At 35.5% G+C, this 17,592-nt stretch overlaps 1 protein-coding gene across 1 annotated transcript; it reads right to left on the bottom strand.

Moving 5' to 3' along the window:
• Positions 1-9,078, bottom strand: Svip (small VCP interacting protein). The gene is made up of 4 exons (XM_047518380.1): positions 9,018-9,078; positions 6,905-6,948; positions 6,271-6,384; positions 1-3,023 (listed from the first exon to the last, which is right to left on the bottom strand). Exons 1-4 carry the CDS (start codon positions 9,076-9,078, stop codon positions 3,009-3,011), a joined length of 234 nt encoding a protein of 77 aa, XP_047374336.1. The 3' UTR covers positions 1-3,008.
• Positions 9,079-17,592: the final 8,514 nt, after the last annotated feature.

The raw sequence follows: 17,592 nt of genomic DNA, 5'->3' as shown, positions 1-17,592 counted from the left end.
TTAGAACATATACAACATTTAAAGCTTGCCTGGGGATTTTAAAGAAACATAACTTTTTTTTTTTTTTTTTTTTTTGGTGCTGGGGATCGAACCCAGGGCCTTGTGCATGCAAGGCAAGCACTCTACCGACTGAGCTATCTCCCCAGCCCAAGAAACATAACTTAAATCTCAACTTAGATAGGTAGACATATCTTTCTGCCTTTTGCTGATCTATTTACACAGATTATTTTTCAAAATTCACAAGATACACTTTCATTTTTCTAAGGACATAGCATAATTATCTGTGGAAATAAACAAGTCAAACTTCTGGAAAAAGGAAAATTCACAGCTTATGTCAATTCTCCTAGGATACCAAAAATGATAGGACTTGTACCATTATTTCTCTTAAAAAACTAGAGTAATAACATCATTTCTACCTTAAAGTATAAACAAAGAAGCACACCCATCTATAAATTTAGAGATTGTATGACCAGTCATTAGCTTGCTTGCTGTTGCTAATCCCAAAGAAATGCGTTTCTAACCACCAACCCATGTGCTCATTATTGAAGATGTAGTAAAGATAAGATTTTGGTAAACAGAGATGGCCAAAGCCCAAATATTATATTAAAAATTTATATTTATATCCTCCAAAGGCAATACAGAATTTATAACAAAACCATGTGGTAAAACTATTAAATCACATTCCAAATACGATTGGTCAAACAACAGAATCACATATAGATGTTTTAAAAACATGCAATGTGTCACAAAGGAGCTGCGTAATAACATAGAGCTTTTTATTAGCCATATTAATAATTCAGTGAATCAAATTAAGAAGGTTTGGTTTAAGCATTTTACATAGTAACATGATAGCAATTTTGTGTGCATCTTACTGTGCCAAGTTTTAGTATTCTGGACAGGGAATTTGGATGGTACATTAAGCATTATAATGTTATGTAAGATTTAAGTTGTGAATGAGGGGAAATTCACTCCCACTTATGTTTTTCATAGGAACTTATCCATAACTTTATGAGGAAAGTAGTCATTTACTAGTTTCTTATTAAGCATCTAGCTTCCCCTTTGGTCTTCGTTGTCCTAACAATATTCTTAAATATCTGAGTTATCACACCATTTTGTCCCTGTAGTGCATGTGTTTTGAGGAAAGTGGGCCACACCATGGAGGGAGGTCATGTTTGACAGGAGCAGCATATCCCCTTTTCCCCCAGAAGCAACACAGCAACACCCCTTCCTCTCACTCATGGTTCAACAGTAACTAAAGCATGCTATTGTGATAAAAGTGTTAAGAAATAGGGTGCTGTCCCCTGAAGTAATCCTTTTGTTTGTACACCAAACTCTACCTCTTCAAGACACAGTGAAGGGAAAATCATTCTTATAGTAACAGAGGAGAAAGGCTTTGCACAGGTCAAGGATCACATACTTTAGTTCTGTATCCATTCAGTTATTAACGATCCTTTCTCTGTGTTGGAGAAATGAATCATCTTTTAAAGTCCAAATTTTGTTTCTAAAATGCATTTCAATGATTTAACTACCTTTTATGACGAAAACGTCACTCATCTTTTAAAGAATAAAGAAAACTGAAGCTATCTTTGTCTTCACAGGCTATTTATAGAATATTTCATATCATAACAGAAAAAGTAGTTTTCCCACAGGAAGTCACGCGACCTATATTAAGAGTTCAAACTCTTTAAAATTAACATGTACAATGCATTGCATTTAATAGAAGCCTTGTGGGAGGAATGAGTGAAATAGTAGCTCTGTATTCCCTCTGTAAATCAAGAGGGCTGATTTATTTAATTTATAGCCTTTATTGGCATTTAGGATCTAGAAATTCTAATTTAGTGCTCAGATATATGACCTTGCCATTTAGAAGAGTGAGCATCCATGATGGTTAATAGTAATTCTTCTATTTTAGCTTATTATGTATCAATAAGAAAAAACCTAAAGTACTATAAAACTCATGTTCTTAATGAAGAAAAATTAAAATTTTATGTCTATGCATCATATAGAATTAAATGATATTTTTATGTTTGAAGTAGAATACTATATGTACATGTTGCTCTTTCTTATATTCATACTTGGCAATTTTACAACTGTATGGATCTTATAAGTATTCTTCAATAAATACAAAAGGATAAAAGTGTTTATGAAATTTAAACAAATATATTCTCTCTCATAATTCATCCAGATTATTTAGCTCATCAATTTCTACAGTTTTAAAGAGCTGAGTCTGTTATTACACAATAGTACATCACTGCCCCCTGATGGCACTAATATATAATTTTAAATTCAGCAAAGAAAACCTTTATTATAATGTAAAATGATCTGTTAATTTTATAAGCTATAGACATATAAAATAAATAAATTCAACATTTGCCTATAAATATTACCAAGATATAAAATGTATAGCATTCTTCACATAAGCCCTTCAAATGAATTTTCAAGATTTTCCCTGATGACCATTTTAAAGGCACTAAGTCCATAAGTTTAAGCAAAAATATGTAGTGAAGTAAAACCAATATAAGGTTATGCAGCACAACTATAAGCGGTGGGTCATTTTATAAAGGAAGGAACTGTAATCCAAATTTTAAAATTAGAGATGTATGCAGTATTTTTACATGTCATGTATATATACTATTTAGATGTGTACACATATATTTTGTGGTGCTGGGAATTGAACCCAAGCCTCACACATGGTAGGCAAGCACTCTTTCCACTGAGCCAGTCCTTGATTCACATTTCAACTATGAAAAAATAATAAACCACTCACTTTCTATAGAAGAGCAAACACAGGAAATAAGAATTTAATGAGAGGTCTGACTAATTTCTGAGCTTGAAAATCAAGTTTTTCCAATATCTTCAGTATGGATTTAGCTCTGCACTTAAGGGCACTGATATTACAAAGTTTGACTCTTACTGTTTTCAAAAAGAAGAAATTAAATTAAGGAATTCAATTTGATTGCAGATGTTGAACAACTCTTGGCAGTAGACTCTCTTATTCATGTTATGCTTTATGAAACTGTCCACTAGAAAAGACAAAAATAAAGAACAGTAAATTTTTATTTAAAGTTATGTCACAAAATTTTAATGAATAAATATGTAAAAATAACATGGGATATAGAAATGAAAAATGATTTTTATGATTAACAACTAATAATAAAACTTTACATCATGGTCAAATATGATGAGGTAATACTATGGTTTAAATGCATTAAAAAGAAAAAATATCTGAGCAGATCAATGGTTAGTTGCAGTACAGTTTTATGGGTAGCCTTGAACAGACCCAGTTCTCCCTACTTTTCTGCCTGTAGTTTTTAAGAATAACTATAAAATGTTCTGCAACATACCATCCTGAAACAGGGAGGGACTGACCAGAAAAGATAGTGGTCTTCCAGTACCCCACCAGAAACAGGATGTCCTGCATTGTTTCATCCCAAGAGTCATAAAACCCAGGGAAGGTTGCTCTCCAGGAGCTCTCATCCAGACTGCAGTGGGGTAGATGCAGTCAAGACTCCATCCACTGGAGCAGCTTTCCTGAGCCACCCTGAGAGAGGGCAGAGCAGAATACATGAAGTATGAAGTCGGAAAGGAAATATTTTTCTAGCTATTTTATAGGAATCAGCCAAACAGCAGCTCTAACAAAAGGTTTGAGGATTAAGATACTCTCTCTACCTTGTATTTTCTCTTCTCTTATCCCTCGGCCTCCAAAATGTTTTTTTGAATGCCATGTTCTGGATATGCTGTAGGAACATGCCCCTTGAAACCAGTGTGTTTGTGGCAGAAGTGATTATCCCAAGGAAAAATAACCCAGAGTGGGCAGCAGTAATGATTTCTGAGAGTGAGTCACTCTTTTTGAGAAAATATTCCTGCCACTGTCCAGTTGGATGGACTCAAGAATCATTTTTAATTGATTAAGAAAGATTTCTTATAAAAGCAGCAATGAACTTCTATACTTTCCCTCCCTTGTTTGGGGTTAGCATTCACATATCAGGGAGAACATTTGACCTTTGGTTTTTTGGGACTGGTTTATTTCACTTAGCATGGTATTCTCCAGTTCCATACATTTACTGGCAAATGTCATAATTTCATTTTTCTTAATAGCTGAGTAATATTCTATTGTTTTAGTTATTCAGAAATTACTGGAATGTTTAAAAATAGATAATTATTAAAATTCTTCCCTTTAAAACAATTTTCATGACCTTATGGTGATAAAGTAATCACCATAGAAACTGGGATCCAAGGTCACCTGAATGGAAATCTGCCTCTGGAATTGAAGGACTCCATTCAATCAAGTTCTGCAAAGATATGACTAATGCAGAGACTATACCCACCTCAGGAACTTTCTCTGATGACAGAATTGGACTGATAATTTTTACCTAGAGCTCCTATAAGAGATGTCAGATTGAATTCTAAGCTGACATTTTGCTGATTTTTATCCCAAGTAAACATCACTGTGGTAACTTGTGGTATTAGATGAACAGTGGTAGGTTAAACTAAATATTTGTAAAGCAAATTTTTCTCTGCCCTGTAGAAGAACTAAATATTTATTTACCTGTTTCTGAAATTATACATATTTACTAAATAGGATGGATAAAAGGGCTAGAGACTTTGCTTTAGTATCATTTTTTAAACCACTAATAAATACTCCTTTTTTTTCATTGTTAAAAAAAAAAAGCAGCACATGAAGAAAAACAAAGAAACACTAAATTTAACACTGGAAATGTTTTCTATTTAAAATACTTTGGAAAGGGCCAGAAGTAATATAAAGCCTAATTTCTTTTTAATATATATACTTCAAGGTATGGAAGTTTAGGTTTAATTAAATAAGCCCCTTTCTTTCTCAGAGTTTAAAAAGTAGATATTAAATTTATTAGGTTAGCACATGGAAAATAAGGATTTCTTAATTCTGACTGTATGTAGATTAAAGTATTTTTTATAAGAGTATATGTAAATTTAAGTATCTCTGCTTTGATAGAACAGTGGATCTCAATATCATTTCCAGTTCTATAATTTACCATTCATATTTTTTATTTGTTTTTGATAACCCTATATTAAATTAAACCTAGTAACATAGCTCTTTATCTCAAAAGAATATTGAAACTATAATTATAATGAAGTTTTGACCTTGTCATTTCCCAACTTTGCATTAGATTTATTTTGCTCTTACAGAGATATAAAAAACAATAGCACAATGATCACATTATGTATTTTAACACTGAAATCAATTTTTGCACATTGTTAAAAATTCATGATAAAGAAAAAAATTAATTTCACTAATTGAAATTAAATGAAGTAACTTACAATGTTAAATAGCATAGATAACTCTTATCTCTATATGATATTACTGAGCCAGAATCAACTCTGCCCTAAAGACACTCCTCAAGTGCCTGTCCCACAATTTAGGGGTATACAGATATGTGTGTGATGGTGGGTGGGTGGGAAGAGTGCAGTTTTAAGAGTAAAACCAAAACTGAATTGCAAACATGAAATGAGCTAAAAAAAAACACTCATAAATATGTACAAATTAAATATAAATGAAATTGAGGACATTGTCCCTTTCACAAATAGACTTACTTTAGAAAAGTACTTCCTTTAAAGTGAACCAAGAATAAATCTTAATATCTAAAACATTATTTTCCTGAGTTATAACATGTGAGATACATGCTATTGCTACACAATGAAGACTCCAGAATTCAGGGACCCTGAATAATTTCTCCACAGTTATATAGCCTGTGTCTCCCTTTGCAATAGATACATTAGGAGGAATGTGTGCAGAGCTCACACCTGTACACCCTGTGGTCAGAATTAACATTTACATAACTATGATAATGAATGGCAATGGGAAAAACAACAATCCCAAATCATAGAGGGAAAAAATTTAGGCTAGAAAACAGAATTTAATGATTGATGTATAAATGGAGATTACAAATGATGTCTGTCAAAATGGCAATGAATTTGGTTGATTGTTATATTGTTCTTTATATTTTTCTGTGTTGCCTGAATTTCTGATACATTTAAGTTTATATTAAGTATGACTGTATTAAAATATAGTAATAAGATAATTAAGAAAAGTTTATTATTTTCTCTTTAGGAAAAAAGAGCAAATCTATCCCAACAAATGTTAAGATAAATTGACACTTCTTTTAACCCATACATGCTTTTAAGTTACTTCAAATTTTTCTCATAATGCATTTTCAGAGGAAATTATTGAATGAATTGCTACTTAAGTAAAATGCCAGTTAAATTAAACTGTAAGTAAATTTTAATACTTACTCTAAGTCCACCTGCTGGTGGGGGCCCAGAAGTGGCGATTTGTTTTTCTATTTTTTCCTTTTTCTTCCTCTTTTCTTCCACAGATTGCACATCCAAAATTCCCCGAGATGCAGCCTATAAGAAATTTAATAAGGGATGTAAAAATATTGGTATCTGCTGCATAAAGGTGTTTGTTCATTTGTTTTTAGATTTTTCTTTGAGGGTGGTGAGTGGGTTTATTTTGGTAACAAAGAACATTTCTACAACAGCCTTATGTAACTGAATATTTTGCAACCACAGGAAATTTCCCCCTAAACTTTCTTCACATTTGCTACTGTTTTACAAAGCATGACAATTTTGTCCCAAGGAAGAATATTATTATAGGAGCACCTCAATTTGCAGAAAACTTCTATAGGCTAATTTTTTATATTAAATAATATAATTCAGAATAGAAATACAGAAATAATAGTGAAAGGAATATAGAAATAATATTGAAATACAGAAATAATATTGAAAATGATTACCTTTAAACCCATATTTTTAGGATATCAGATACCATTTACATGATGGAACCTTACCACTAGTAATAGACATCTATAAAAGTGAAATGCAAACTTAATTATCTAAGTAGGCATAATTTTAGTTTTAATCTCACCTCCTTTTGTCTTCTCTCTGCAGCCTCTGCAAGCTTTGCTCTTTCTCTTCCTAAAGAAAATGTTAAAAAGTCAAAAGAAAAGCTAACATTATCATGTACAAATTTTATACCTATATTTTATAGGTAATATAACTATAAAAACATTCAGTATTGACTCAAAATATTTCACAATTAATGCTATTATTCAAACCAGGAATGGTGTGTGTCTGTAGCTGCAGCTACTCAGGAGTCTGAAACAGAAGGATCCCTTGAATCCAGGAGCTTAGTCTGGGAAACTATGGAGACCCTGTTGCCCCACACCAAAACAAAACTACAAAAACACCATTATTAGAAAATTTGTAAAACACTCAACTTTCTGAATTTCATTTTCCTAATCAAAATACCTTTAAATTAGTGCATGCTAAAATAAATGTAAGTAGTATAGACTATATAATAATCTATTTTTTGAAAAAAGGGCTTTCTTTTTGAAAACAAGACAACAATAAAGCCAATGGTATTAAAATTATAAGGAGGGAAATACACAGTTTGGAGCTGCCAGTTAAAAAAGAAGAAAGAAATAGGCAGGTGTTTTTAGGAAAGGTTCCTGAATGAAATGGGTTGATAACTGTGTCAGATGAGTACAACAAGTATATTGATGAGTGATACTATTCCAAGTTGGGTAACAGTGACTATTATTTTCCTATACCATATATCATTTAGTTAAAAATATTAACTTTTAAAAATATGAATGCTATTCATAATTTATTTTTCTCCTATACCATGATATAGTTATTCATCCATTGGACAAATTATTATCACCATCACCTCATGAGCTTTTCTAGGTGATGGGAATATAGCAATGAAAACACAGATAAATGTTTCTACCCACATGAACATAAATTCCAATGAGGACACAGAAAGGAATATAATCAAGTAAATGTCAGAATTCAGTCATGTTTGGGGGGAAAACATCAATGGCATGGTGGATAAATAAGGAAGGAGGTGCAGGCAGTATAATGGAAAACATTTAGACAGCTCAGGAAAAACTTCACTTACATAATGACATTCAACAGTGAATAGTTATCAAGGGAAGAGGGTATAGCCTGAGGATGGGGGGAGGGCTTAACAAACGCTGACAGTAGCATTTTATCAAAAGCAAGATAAACAAAATTAACTTCATTTAAAAGCAACAGCAGCAAGCAAGACAAGTTGAAATTCCCCACATCAGATGCTTTTTCAGTATCCATAGTCTAAAGAATGAAGAGTTAAAGTACTTCCCTAAATACTTCATTTCTTCAGTTAATTTTTAACTATAGAAGAAATGAGATGAATTTAGGTTTTTGTGGTTGTTATTAATTCCCTGTAAGGACCACTAATGTAAAGATACTGTTAACAACAAAGAGTTACAAGAAGTACAATTGTTTTATACTACATACCACCTCCTCAAGTTTGAATTTTGGATAAACGATAACTATTTTTATAAAGATATATGCCAAATATTACACGGGAGAAATCTATATTAAAATGTATTCCTTGTTTATCTGAAATTCAAATTAAATGGGCATCCAGTATTTTGCTAAATATGCAAATCTTACAAATTGTACACGTTAACCTATATACAATATTTTTAAAGGAAGAATTTTTAAAAATCAAACACTAAAGGGAATCATTGATTAATAAACGTCCAAAAAAGCGCAGGGGTATAAGCGACTTTATTAAGCACCTTCTTTAAACAGCTCGTATAGACAGAGGAAAATACACATCTCCTAGAACATGAGCGCTAGATGGAGAGAGAATTTTCCTTTTGCACCCTAAGTTCATCAACCGCACCGCCAAGAACGGCCCATACACAGCACCTCCTGTGTACACCACCATCCAACAAATTCAGATCTGCCAGTCAGCCAAAGGTAAAAAGCCGAGAGGGCAACACGGAGGCGGAGGCCTTGCTCTCTCTCGCAGGCTCCCAAGGGCCCTTGGTAGAGGTCCACACTTCCTCGTCACCCAGGTCCCAGTGACCGGCTCCCAGGCCCGAGCCACCAAGTACAACAGCCACCAAGTATAACCGCCTCCCAGCTGCACGCAGCTCGGGCCTCCTGCGCGCCCAGTCGGGGAACAGGTGCGCGTGACGCCGCGCTACTCACCGGGTCGGGCGTGGGAGGAGCGGACTCCCCGGGACAAGGAAAACACAGCCCCATGGAGACACGCAAGGGGTCCCAGACCCCGCCCGCCCAGAACAGGCGGCGCTAAATGCGCGAACCGACACCGGTCCCGGGCCTTCGGCGCTTGCCCCGCCCCCACCCTGGCCCTAGCGACTCTCGTCGGCTCCGCCCCCTGCGGCAACGCCCCACCCCCACCCCACGGCTCCGCCCGCCTCGTCCCTCCGCCCCCGCTGGGCCCCGCCTCTCGCGGCAACGCCCCCACTTTCTCCTTACCTCGTCCCGCCCCTGCCGCTCGGCTCCGCCCCCAAAGGCAAAGACCTGGAGCGGGTGTGCAACCCGGATGCAGCGCTGCAGGGCCCGCGGCTAAGCCTAGGTACTACCAAACACATGCTGCCATCCGCGCACCACCGAGGAAAGCTTGGCTGTGGTTCTCAGAGCTCTTCCTGCTTCTCGGGCCTCTCTGGTTATACTTCTGGAGGGTTTTTGCTGTTCAATGAGATACGACTCTGGCCTCCAGACATTAAATGGAAAGTCGAGGTCAGCACACTTGGCTGCCTCCTCAGTGAACCTTGGTATTCTTATCAACTGAGAGGACAGAACATAAGATTCATTATTATATGTCTAATCCAGCCTCATAAATACAGTTTAATAGAAATTCCACTCGTTCCTGATATTTGGGGTTCACCAGTCTTTCCAGGAGCAATGATAAAATTTAATCTATTCAGAAATATTTTAATAAGCAGAATAACGAGGGCATCTGATTAAAATGTAGATGCTGATTTAGAAAAGTAGGATGGAAGGTCAGATTCATTTCAGGTAAATTCACTGACGATGCTGAAGTTACTGATCGGGTCTTCATACCAAAACCTTATTTTTCCCCAGCATTATATTAATTATTCCTGCTCTTTGGAAAAATTTCAATCTTTTCATAAAGAAAGGATATAAAGTGACAGTTAATATCTCAGAAACTACAGTTAACATTTTTATGTATATTCTTACAGGCTTATTTTTTATAGATGAACAATTTACTTATAATGTGCACATTGCATTGATTGAGTTTTAATAAGCAAAAGCAGCCATGTAATAAGTCACTCATTTGAGATGTTAAAGATTTCCATAAACCTCAGAAGTTCTATTGTACCCATTCATTCCCAACCAACCTTATATATCACAGTTAGATCTAAGCAACAAATAATTTCATATTTTTATAGTCTTTAAGAAGTTTCAAATAAATGGATACAAATTATGCAAGTTTTGCATATCACAATGTCTTTGAAATTCTCTCATGTCCTTGACTGAAACAGTACTTCACTCCTTTTTAAGTATTATTTCATTATATGACATTTTAAAAGATTAAAAACAAATCTATACAGATGAAAGTGAATTATCTCTGTTGCAAAATGTAAGCTACCCATCTCTACTCTTTAGAATTTTGCTTTAGAATTTAGTTTAGAAATCTTGAAACCCGAAGTGCTACCTGTGTCTCATTGAGATGTATGTACAACTTTTTCAAAAAGCAAATAAGTCTCTTGGGAGTTTTGTATCACAGAAGTATATTTGGATACTTAGTAGTTTTCTCTTAGTAAATATCCGGAAGGGTGACACCTGTCTCCCTGTCTTCATGGTATTTTAATGTATAGGCATTTGGCTTTAAGATATAGCTCTTTGTTCATTAAAAGATGTGTTATTCCTTTCTTTAGATAAGAACAATCAACATGAAAGTAATGGAATGTATCTGCTGTGATATACACTGGTGAGATTTCTTCCTTTTTCTTTTTTCTTTTTTCTTTTTTCTTTTTCATTAGCAACTCTTTAACATAGTACCTGTGATACATATTTCAATTGTGTTGATGTTTACTCAGTGAAAAACCACTTTCCTTTTCTTCTGCCTTTGTGGAGAATTTTTCTGCATCAATAGGAGATTTTGTTTTTAATTATTATTAAAACACTTTCCATGTTTTACATATTTTCCAATCACTTTCCATTTTTTTTTTCACTGATTTGCCTATTGATCTGTGTATATGGGTTGATTCCAATTTTTTTGCTATTATGAATAAACATTCTTGTATAATTCTTTATGTGTACATATGTTTTCATTTGCCTTGAGGAAAAAGTAAGGATAGAATTGCTTGGTCAAATGATAATATTAGTTAATATTGTTAAAATTCCAGCTAGGAATGCATTTTACATTCATATATATCTATGTGGTATATATGAAAGTTTATCCCATATTATTGCCATTCTTGATATTTTCAGTTATTCAATTTAATAATGAGTTTATATTGCATTTACATAAGAAAAATTGAAATTGTAATTTCTTTCCCTTCCTCTCCAATATGTAAATTTTATTCTTGTTTCTTAGCACTTTTACAAACCAAACTATCTTTCTCAAGGATCTGAGTGCTCTCTGAAATGCAAGAAAGATTGTACCCCTAACTCCTTGTCCTCTATAGGAGGATAGGATTTCCATAATTATCAGTCAGCAAACAGATGGTCCAACCTTATTGACCAACCTTTCAATGTTTTCCAGACCTTTTCCTCTAAGACACTTCAGTGCTTATTATCTCCCCTGCCTTTTCTTTCAGGGGAATTGATTTCTCTTTCCTTAATAAAATAGTCTTTAATGAAGACTCCCTTACCTGTGTAACTCTTACCAGGTGAAAATTTCCTGACCTTAGTTTTTTTTTTTTTTTAATTAGTCTCTTTTATTGGAAAAATTCAAATGGTTGCATAAAGGATTGAGTTAAAACAAATATACAATAAAATGCATTTCTCTTTCTGACCCCAGTCGTAAATCTCTTTCCTGCTTCTGAAAGACTGCCAATAGCAAACAGCTCTGGTGTCTAATTCAAGGTACATTCACACATAAACATCGATAGTTGTATTATACACACACACACACACACACACACACACACACACTCATACGTTTAAACTAAAATGGCAGAATTTTTTTTCAATATGCACTTACTTTCGTTATAATGGTTATTTATACCTTGTCTTTTAGTCTGATCAAGCTAAAGTTTATTAGTGTTAATTGATCTTTAAAAATATGAGAATTTATTTTTACATTATTTGTTTCTAATTCATTGCTCATAGTCATATTTCCATAGTTTCTTCCTTCTTCTTATTTGGGATTAATTGGCCCTCCAGCTTTGTTTCCATAACATACATGGAAGATAAAATCATTGATCTTAGATTTTTTTTTTATCAAGAAAACCTATAAATTTTACTTTACTATTTTAGTTATATTAACAATATAAATTGTTTGCATTTTCTTTCAACATATAATATTTTCTAATTTTCAATGTGATGCTTCTTTGATTGACCCATACATTATTTTTTGTTTAATTTCCAAATGTTGCCAATTTCCACATTTCTCTCATGTAGGTGATTTCCTCATTAATTTCATTATGATAGAAGAATATACTCTGTGTTATTTCAGTCCTGTGAAATTCACTACACCTTATGTTGTGGTTCAATAGATGGAATATTTTAATGCTTCAGGTGCACTTAACCTTACCGATGTTTTGGCCTGTTTGGAGAAAAATTCTCCATGGTTCCTTCTTGTTTCTGTACAGTTTTTTTTTTTTTTTTTTTTTTAAGAATTTTTTTTTTTTTATTTTACCAAAGATCTCAATTTTCTTTCCCCTCGGAATAGTTTTTCATCAAGCTGTAAAGGTATTATGAGACTCTCCCTCTGGAGTAGATTCGTTCACTTTCGAGGTTACCAGATACTACATCTCCCTCCAGAGCAAATGTTGGGCAGGTTTGCCAGCAACCACTTACATAAAATAGGGTTTCCACGGCTATGACATAAACCCATCTACCTTAATGCACTTTTGCATCACTCTTCTGTGATTGGGGAAACAAGGGGAACAAAATGTGAACCTGCATTTGTTGCTGACTGTTGTGCCAGGAGTAGACAAGTCTTTAGTCTCCGCCTGGTGGAGTCTATGTCTTCTGTCAGCCCTCTGTGAAATTAAAAAAAGGTCAATCTTATAAGTAGAAAAAAAAAAAAAAAACTCAATTCCTTAGCAGTTCTTGCTATCATCTTTTTTTTTTTTTTTTTTTTTTTGATGGTGCTGGAGATTGAACCCAGGGCCTTGTGCATACTAGGCAAGCATGCTACCCACGGAGCTATCTCCTGGCATTATCTTTTGATTGGAATGCTTAGACTATATTTGACCAATAGAAATTAAACATCAAATAGGCATTTACTTTTTTCAACATAATTATTTGGTTTTTTTCTTTATCATCATTTGGATAAATTTGTAGCATTCCATAATATCCTCATTACTAGATGCATCTTCTTAATAATAGTTGTTTTTGTTGATTGCTCTGTATTTAAAACATGAATCTTTAAGATATTCAAGTTTACCTTCAAATAATACATCTCTATATAAAATTAAGAAATTTTCTTTCTCTCTTCCCCCCCCCCCACTTTGGTATGGGGATTGGGTGCTTAACCACTGAGACACATCACCAGCCCTTTATGTTTTATTTATTTATTTTTTTAATTTCAAAACAGGATCTCCCTAAGTTGCCTAGAGCCTGACTAACTTGCTGAGCCTGGTCTTGAACTTGTGATTCTCCTGCCTCAGCCTCTGAGCTGCAGGGATTACAGGCGTGGACCACTGCACCTGGCAAAATAAAGAAATTTTCAATAACTGTATTTGCTCTCTCCTACTCTTCATTGTCATACATTCTGTTCATGTATGTTATAAATCCCATCATACTTTAATTTTACTGAAATAATTGCTTTTATGTAAAATAAAATAATTTATTATTATTAATTGCCCAAACTGACAAACTTGCAAACTTTCTGCCTCAGTGTCCAGAGTTGTTGCAATTACAGGTGCCAGGCTCGCCTTCAGTTTTGAAGGATGTTTTTCCTTGATATAAAACTTTAGGTTGACAGCTTTTCCCCTTGCCTATCAATTCTCCAAAGATCCCTCTCATTGCCATCTGGTTTGCACAGTTTGAGGTTTTTGGTTTTCTTATCTTTCTTTCTCAGCATTTAGTGAAGTCTGTCCCTCTGCCTATTTCTTTCCTCTTTTCAATTATTTTCAAAAATTCTAATACAAAGTAATTTCGGAAGTTTTAGTTTTATCTTGTCTGGTTTTCTTAAAGTTTTTTGGATATGTAGTTTTGGTTTTTATCAAATTTGGAAAAGTTTTGAAAATGTTTTTACTCCCCTTCCACCCCATTCAGGTATCTTTACTTTATATAGTCTCATAGGTAAGTGAGACACTGACAATTTTGCAAGTATTATTCTCTCTCTCTCTCTCATTTATTTCTTTCAGTTTGAATTTTTTCTGTGGTTAATTTTCAATTTCAATGATTTATTTATTTATTTATTTTGCATTCAATAGGTTGTTGATATCCTTTGGTGAATTTTAAAATTTCTGCTATTTTTCTGTTCTAAAAGTTTTATTTCTTTTTTCTTTTTCTGTTTTTGGTACCAGGGATTGAACCAGGAGAATTTAACCACTGAGTCATACCCCCAGCCTTTTTTAATGTTTTATTTAGAGTCAGGGTCTCCCTATGTTGCTTATGGTCTGGCTAAATTGCTGAAGCTGAGTTTAAACTCATGATCCTCCTGATTCAGCCTCCCAAGCCACTGGGATTACAGGTATGCACCACAGTGCCCAGACCATTTCTTTTTAATGTCTTTCATTCCTCTCCTTGGATCCATTTATTTCCATTAAACTCCTGAGTATAATTTGTTTAGAATGTATGTTTTTAGCTTTTTTCCTCTAATTCTACAATCTCTTTTCATTTCTGTGTTTCTGTGACTTGATTTTCCTCCATTATGTGCTACATTTTGCTATACCTCAGCATGCCTAGAATATCCTATTGGATACTAGACATTGTGTCTGTTGTATACCTGGATTTTGTACTCGTCCTTTGAAGTGTTGTCCTTTATTCTGGTGGACAATTACTTGTGGATAAATATGGTTAGAGTACTTTACTTGTTCAAAATTCCATTTTTCAGTTTCAGTTATCCATAATCAAACATGGTCTGGATATTGGCATTTATCTTGACTCTTTCGAGAGAAAGACCACATTTGCATAACTTCCACTATACTATGTTGTATGTGCCATTTTGTCATTAGGTATTGTTAAGTTTTTACCGTGTTTTATTTATGAATTACAATTCATCCTTTGTTTGTATGAATAGAAAAGGGCATGGTTTATATACATTTCAGTACTAAGTACAGTTTCAGGCATCCACTGTGGATCTTAGAATGTATCTCCCATAAAGAAAGAGGGGACACTACTATATTTTAAAGTTGTTAAACTTTCTTAGGCAGGTTCGAGGAGACATTTCTCATAGGGGTGATTTACTGCTATGACATGTGTCCTCTGTTGTCTCTATTAAATGCCTCACTTGATCAAGAAGGACACTGCAAGCTGGCTCATCAGTACTCAAGTATTTGTGTAAAGCGAGTATTAGGGGTTGTTCAGCTTATAACTAGTCAATTCTTAACTACCTGCCTTGTGGAGGAGAAAAGCTACACCCATTTGACTTTGTCAAGTTTCACCCTGTGCAGGAGCAGCTTAAGATGCAGCAAAGAGTCAGTGCAAAAAATATGAAGTTCTATAAAGATTGTTACATAGTCTTCACTCTCTGGAATTCTTCCCAATAGCACAACAGTTTTCAGCTAAACCAGATTTCCTGAAAAAAATTTTTTTTTTTTTTTTGTACTGGGGATTGAACCCAGGGGTTCTTTATCACTGAGCTACATCCCTGGCTCTTTTCTTTTCCTTTTTTTATCATATTTTATTTTGAGGCAGGATCTCATTATGTTTTTGAGATCTAAATTTGAGGATCAAACTTGAGATTCCCCTGCCTCAGCCTTCGACATTGCTAGGATCGCAGGTGTGTACTACCATGCCTAATGTGAATTCTGTTATGTTTCATAACTCATTCTTAGCTGAGGAAAATTGCTATGCTCTGCTTATGAAATTCCTTGCATCATGAAACAGAATGTTCCTCCATAATCATACAACTTGTCTTTCTTATTTCTCTTATCTGAAGGGTTACAAGTCCTTTTTTATTTTTATTTTTATTATTTGTTCTATTTAGTAATACAAGACAGAAGAATCCATTTTGAGGCATTGTACACAAATGGAGTACAACTTTTCATTTCTCTAGTTGTACATGATGTAGAGTCACATGATTCCTGCAATCACACATGAACAAAGGGTAATGATGGTTGTCTTATTCCCCCATCTTTCCTTCCCCCTGCTCACTCCCCTCACCTCATTTCCCTTTACACAATCCAACTTTCCTCCATTCCTCCATTTACCCACCCCTGTTATGTATCAGCATCCATTTATGAAAGAAAATATTAGATCATTGTGTTTTTGGGATTGGCTTATTTCACTTAGCATGATAATCTCCAACTCCATCCATTTACCTGAAAATGCCATAATTTTTTTCTTCTTTATGTCTGAGTAATACTCCATTGTGAATATATACCACAGATTCTTTATCCATTCATCTATTGAGGGGCATCTAGGTTGGTTTCACAATCTAGCTATTGTGAATTAAACTTCTATAAACATTAATGTGGCTGTGTCACCTTAGTATGCTGATTTTAAGTCCTTTGGGTATAGGCCAAGAATTGGGATAGCTGGGTCAAATAGTGTTTCCATTCCCAGTATTCTAAGGAATCTCCATACTGCTTTCCTCTATTGACTTATAATGTCCCTGAAGATTGCTAGTATATCCCCTCTTATCCTTCAGTAGCCTGAAGTCTTGGAGGAAGTTGATAATGCGGTGCTCCACAAGGAAGCTGCCTCTCTAGGGGTCGTGACCCTCAGGTGGGGTATATTCCCTGATAGTGGGCAGAGGTGCCTCCACTTGTTGACCGATGGTCATCCAAAGGGGAGCTAGGCTGCAGGCTGAGGCAAGGCCTGTTTGTGCCTGTGTCTCTGGTTTTACCGTCCTTGTGGGAAAACCTCACCCGGCAGGGAAGACTTACCCGGTGGGGAGGTCTCACTGGTCAGTTCCCCTCCTAGAGGTTCCCCTCAATCTACAACTACTGCCTGGGCTGGGCTGCCTTCCTCTGCAATGTTCCCAGGGGCCCGGACCTACCTCCTGGGCCTGGGAGCCTCACCCTTCGCAGACGAGTTTCCTTAGGCTGCCTCTCCTCAGAGAATCTGCCCGCAGTCCTGGAAACTTCACTCCGCCCCTAGGCGTGTTTCTGTGTGGCTCTTCCACCAAGAAACCGCCTAGGTCCTGGGACCCTGCTCTGCACCTAATCGCCTGGCTATGCGGCCCCTCCTCTGAGCCACCACCTGGAGCCCCATACAATAGCTCTGAGACCCAGAGACCTGCCACACACCTCTTCCTCCGGACAACCGCCCGGTTTCCGACGCAGTCACTAGGAGTCCAAGCAACTCACTTCGCGTCTTCTCCTCCCGCCAACCGCCCGTAGCCCTAGGCAGTCACTCCGAGTACAAGTGACCCACCCTGTTCCTCCTCCTCCTCGGGGTAGCCCCCTGGGTGTTCAGGAGCGGTCGCTCGGAGACCAAGCG

The sequence above is a fragment of the Sciurus carolinensis genome, chromosome 11, assembly GCF_902686445.1.
Source record: "Sciurus carolinensis chromosome 11, mSciCar1.2, whole genome shotgun sequence".
Classification (NCBI taxonomy): domain Eukaryota; kingdom Metazoa; phylum Chordata; class Mammalia; order Rodentia; family Sciuridae; genus Sciurus; species Sciurus carolinensis.
This window is presented reverse-complemented; position numbering and strand designations above follow the sequence as displayed.

What these genes read in the sequence shown, in the direction of transcription:
- Svip (XM_047518380.1), bottom strand. Translation starts at nt 9,078, where the DNA reads ATGGGGCTGTGTTTTCCTTGTCCCGGGGAGTCCGCTCCTCCCACGCCC. An exon ending in CACGCCCGACCCGGTGAGTA is followed by an intron (nt 6,949 to 9,017) that starts GCGCGGCGTCAC and finishes CTTTAGGAAGAG; the next exon opens with AAAGAGCAAAGCTTGCAGAG. An exon ending in CAGAGAGAAGACAAAAGGAG is followed by an intron (nt 6,385 to 6,904) that starts GTGAGATTAAAA and finishes AATTTCTTATAG; the next exon opens with GCTGCATCTCGGGGAATTTT.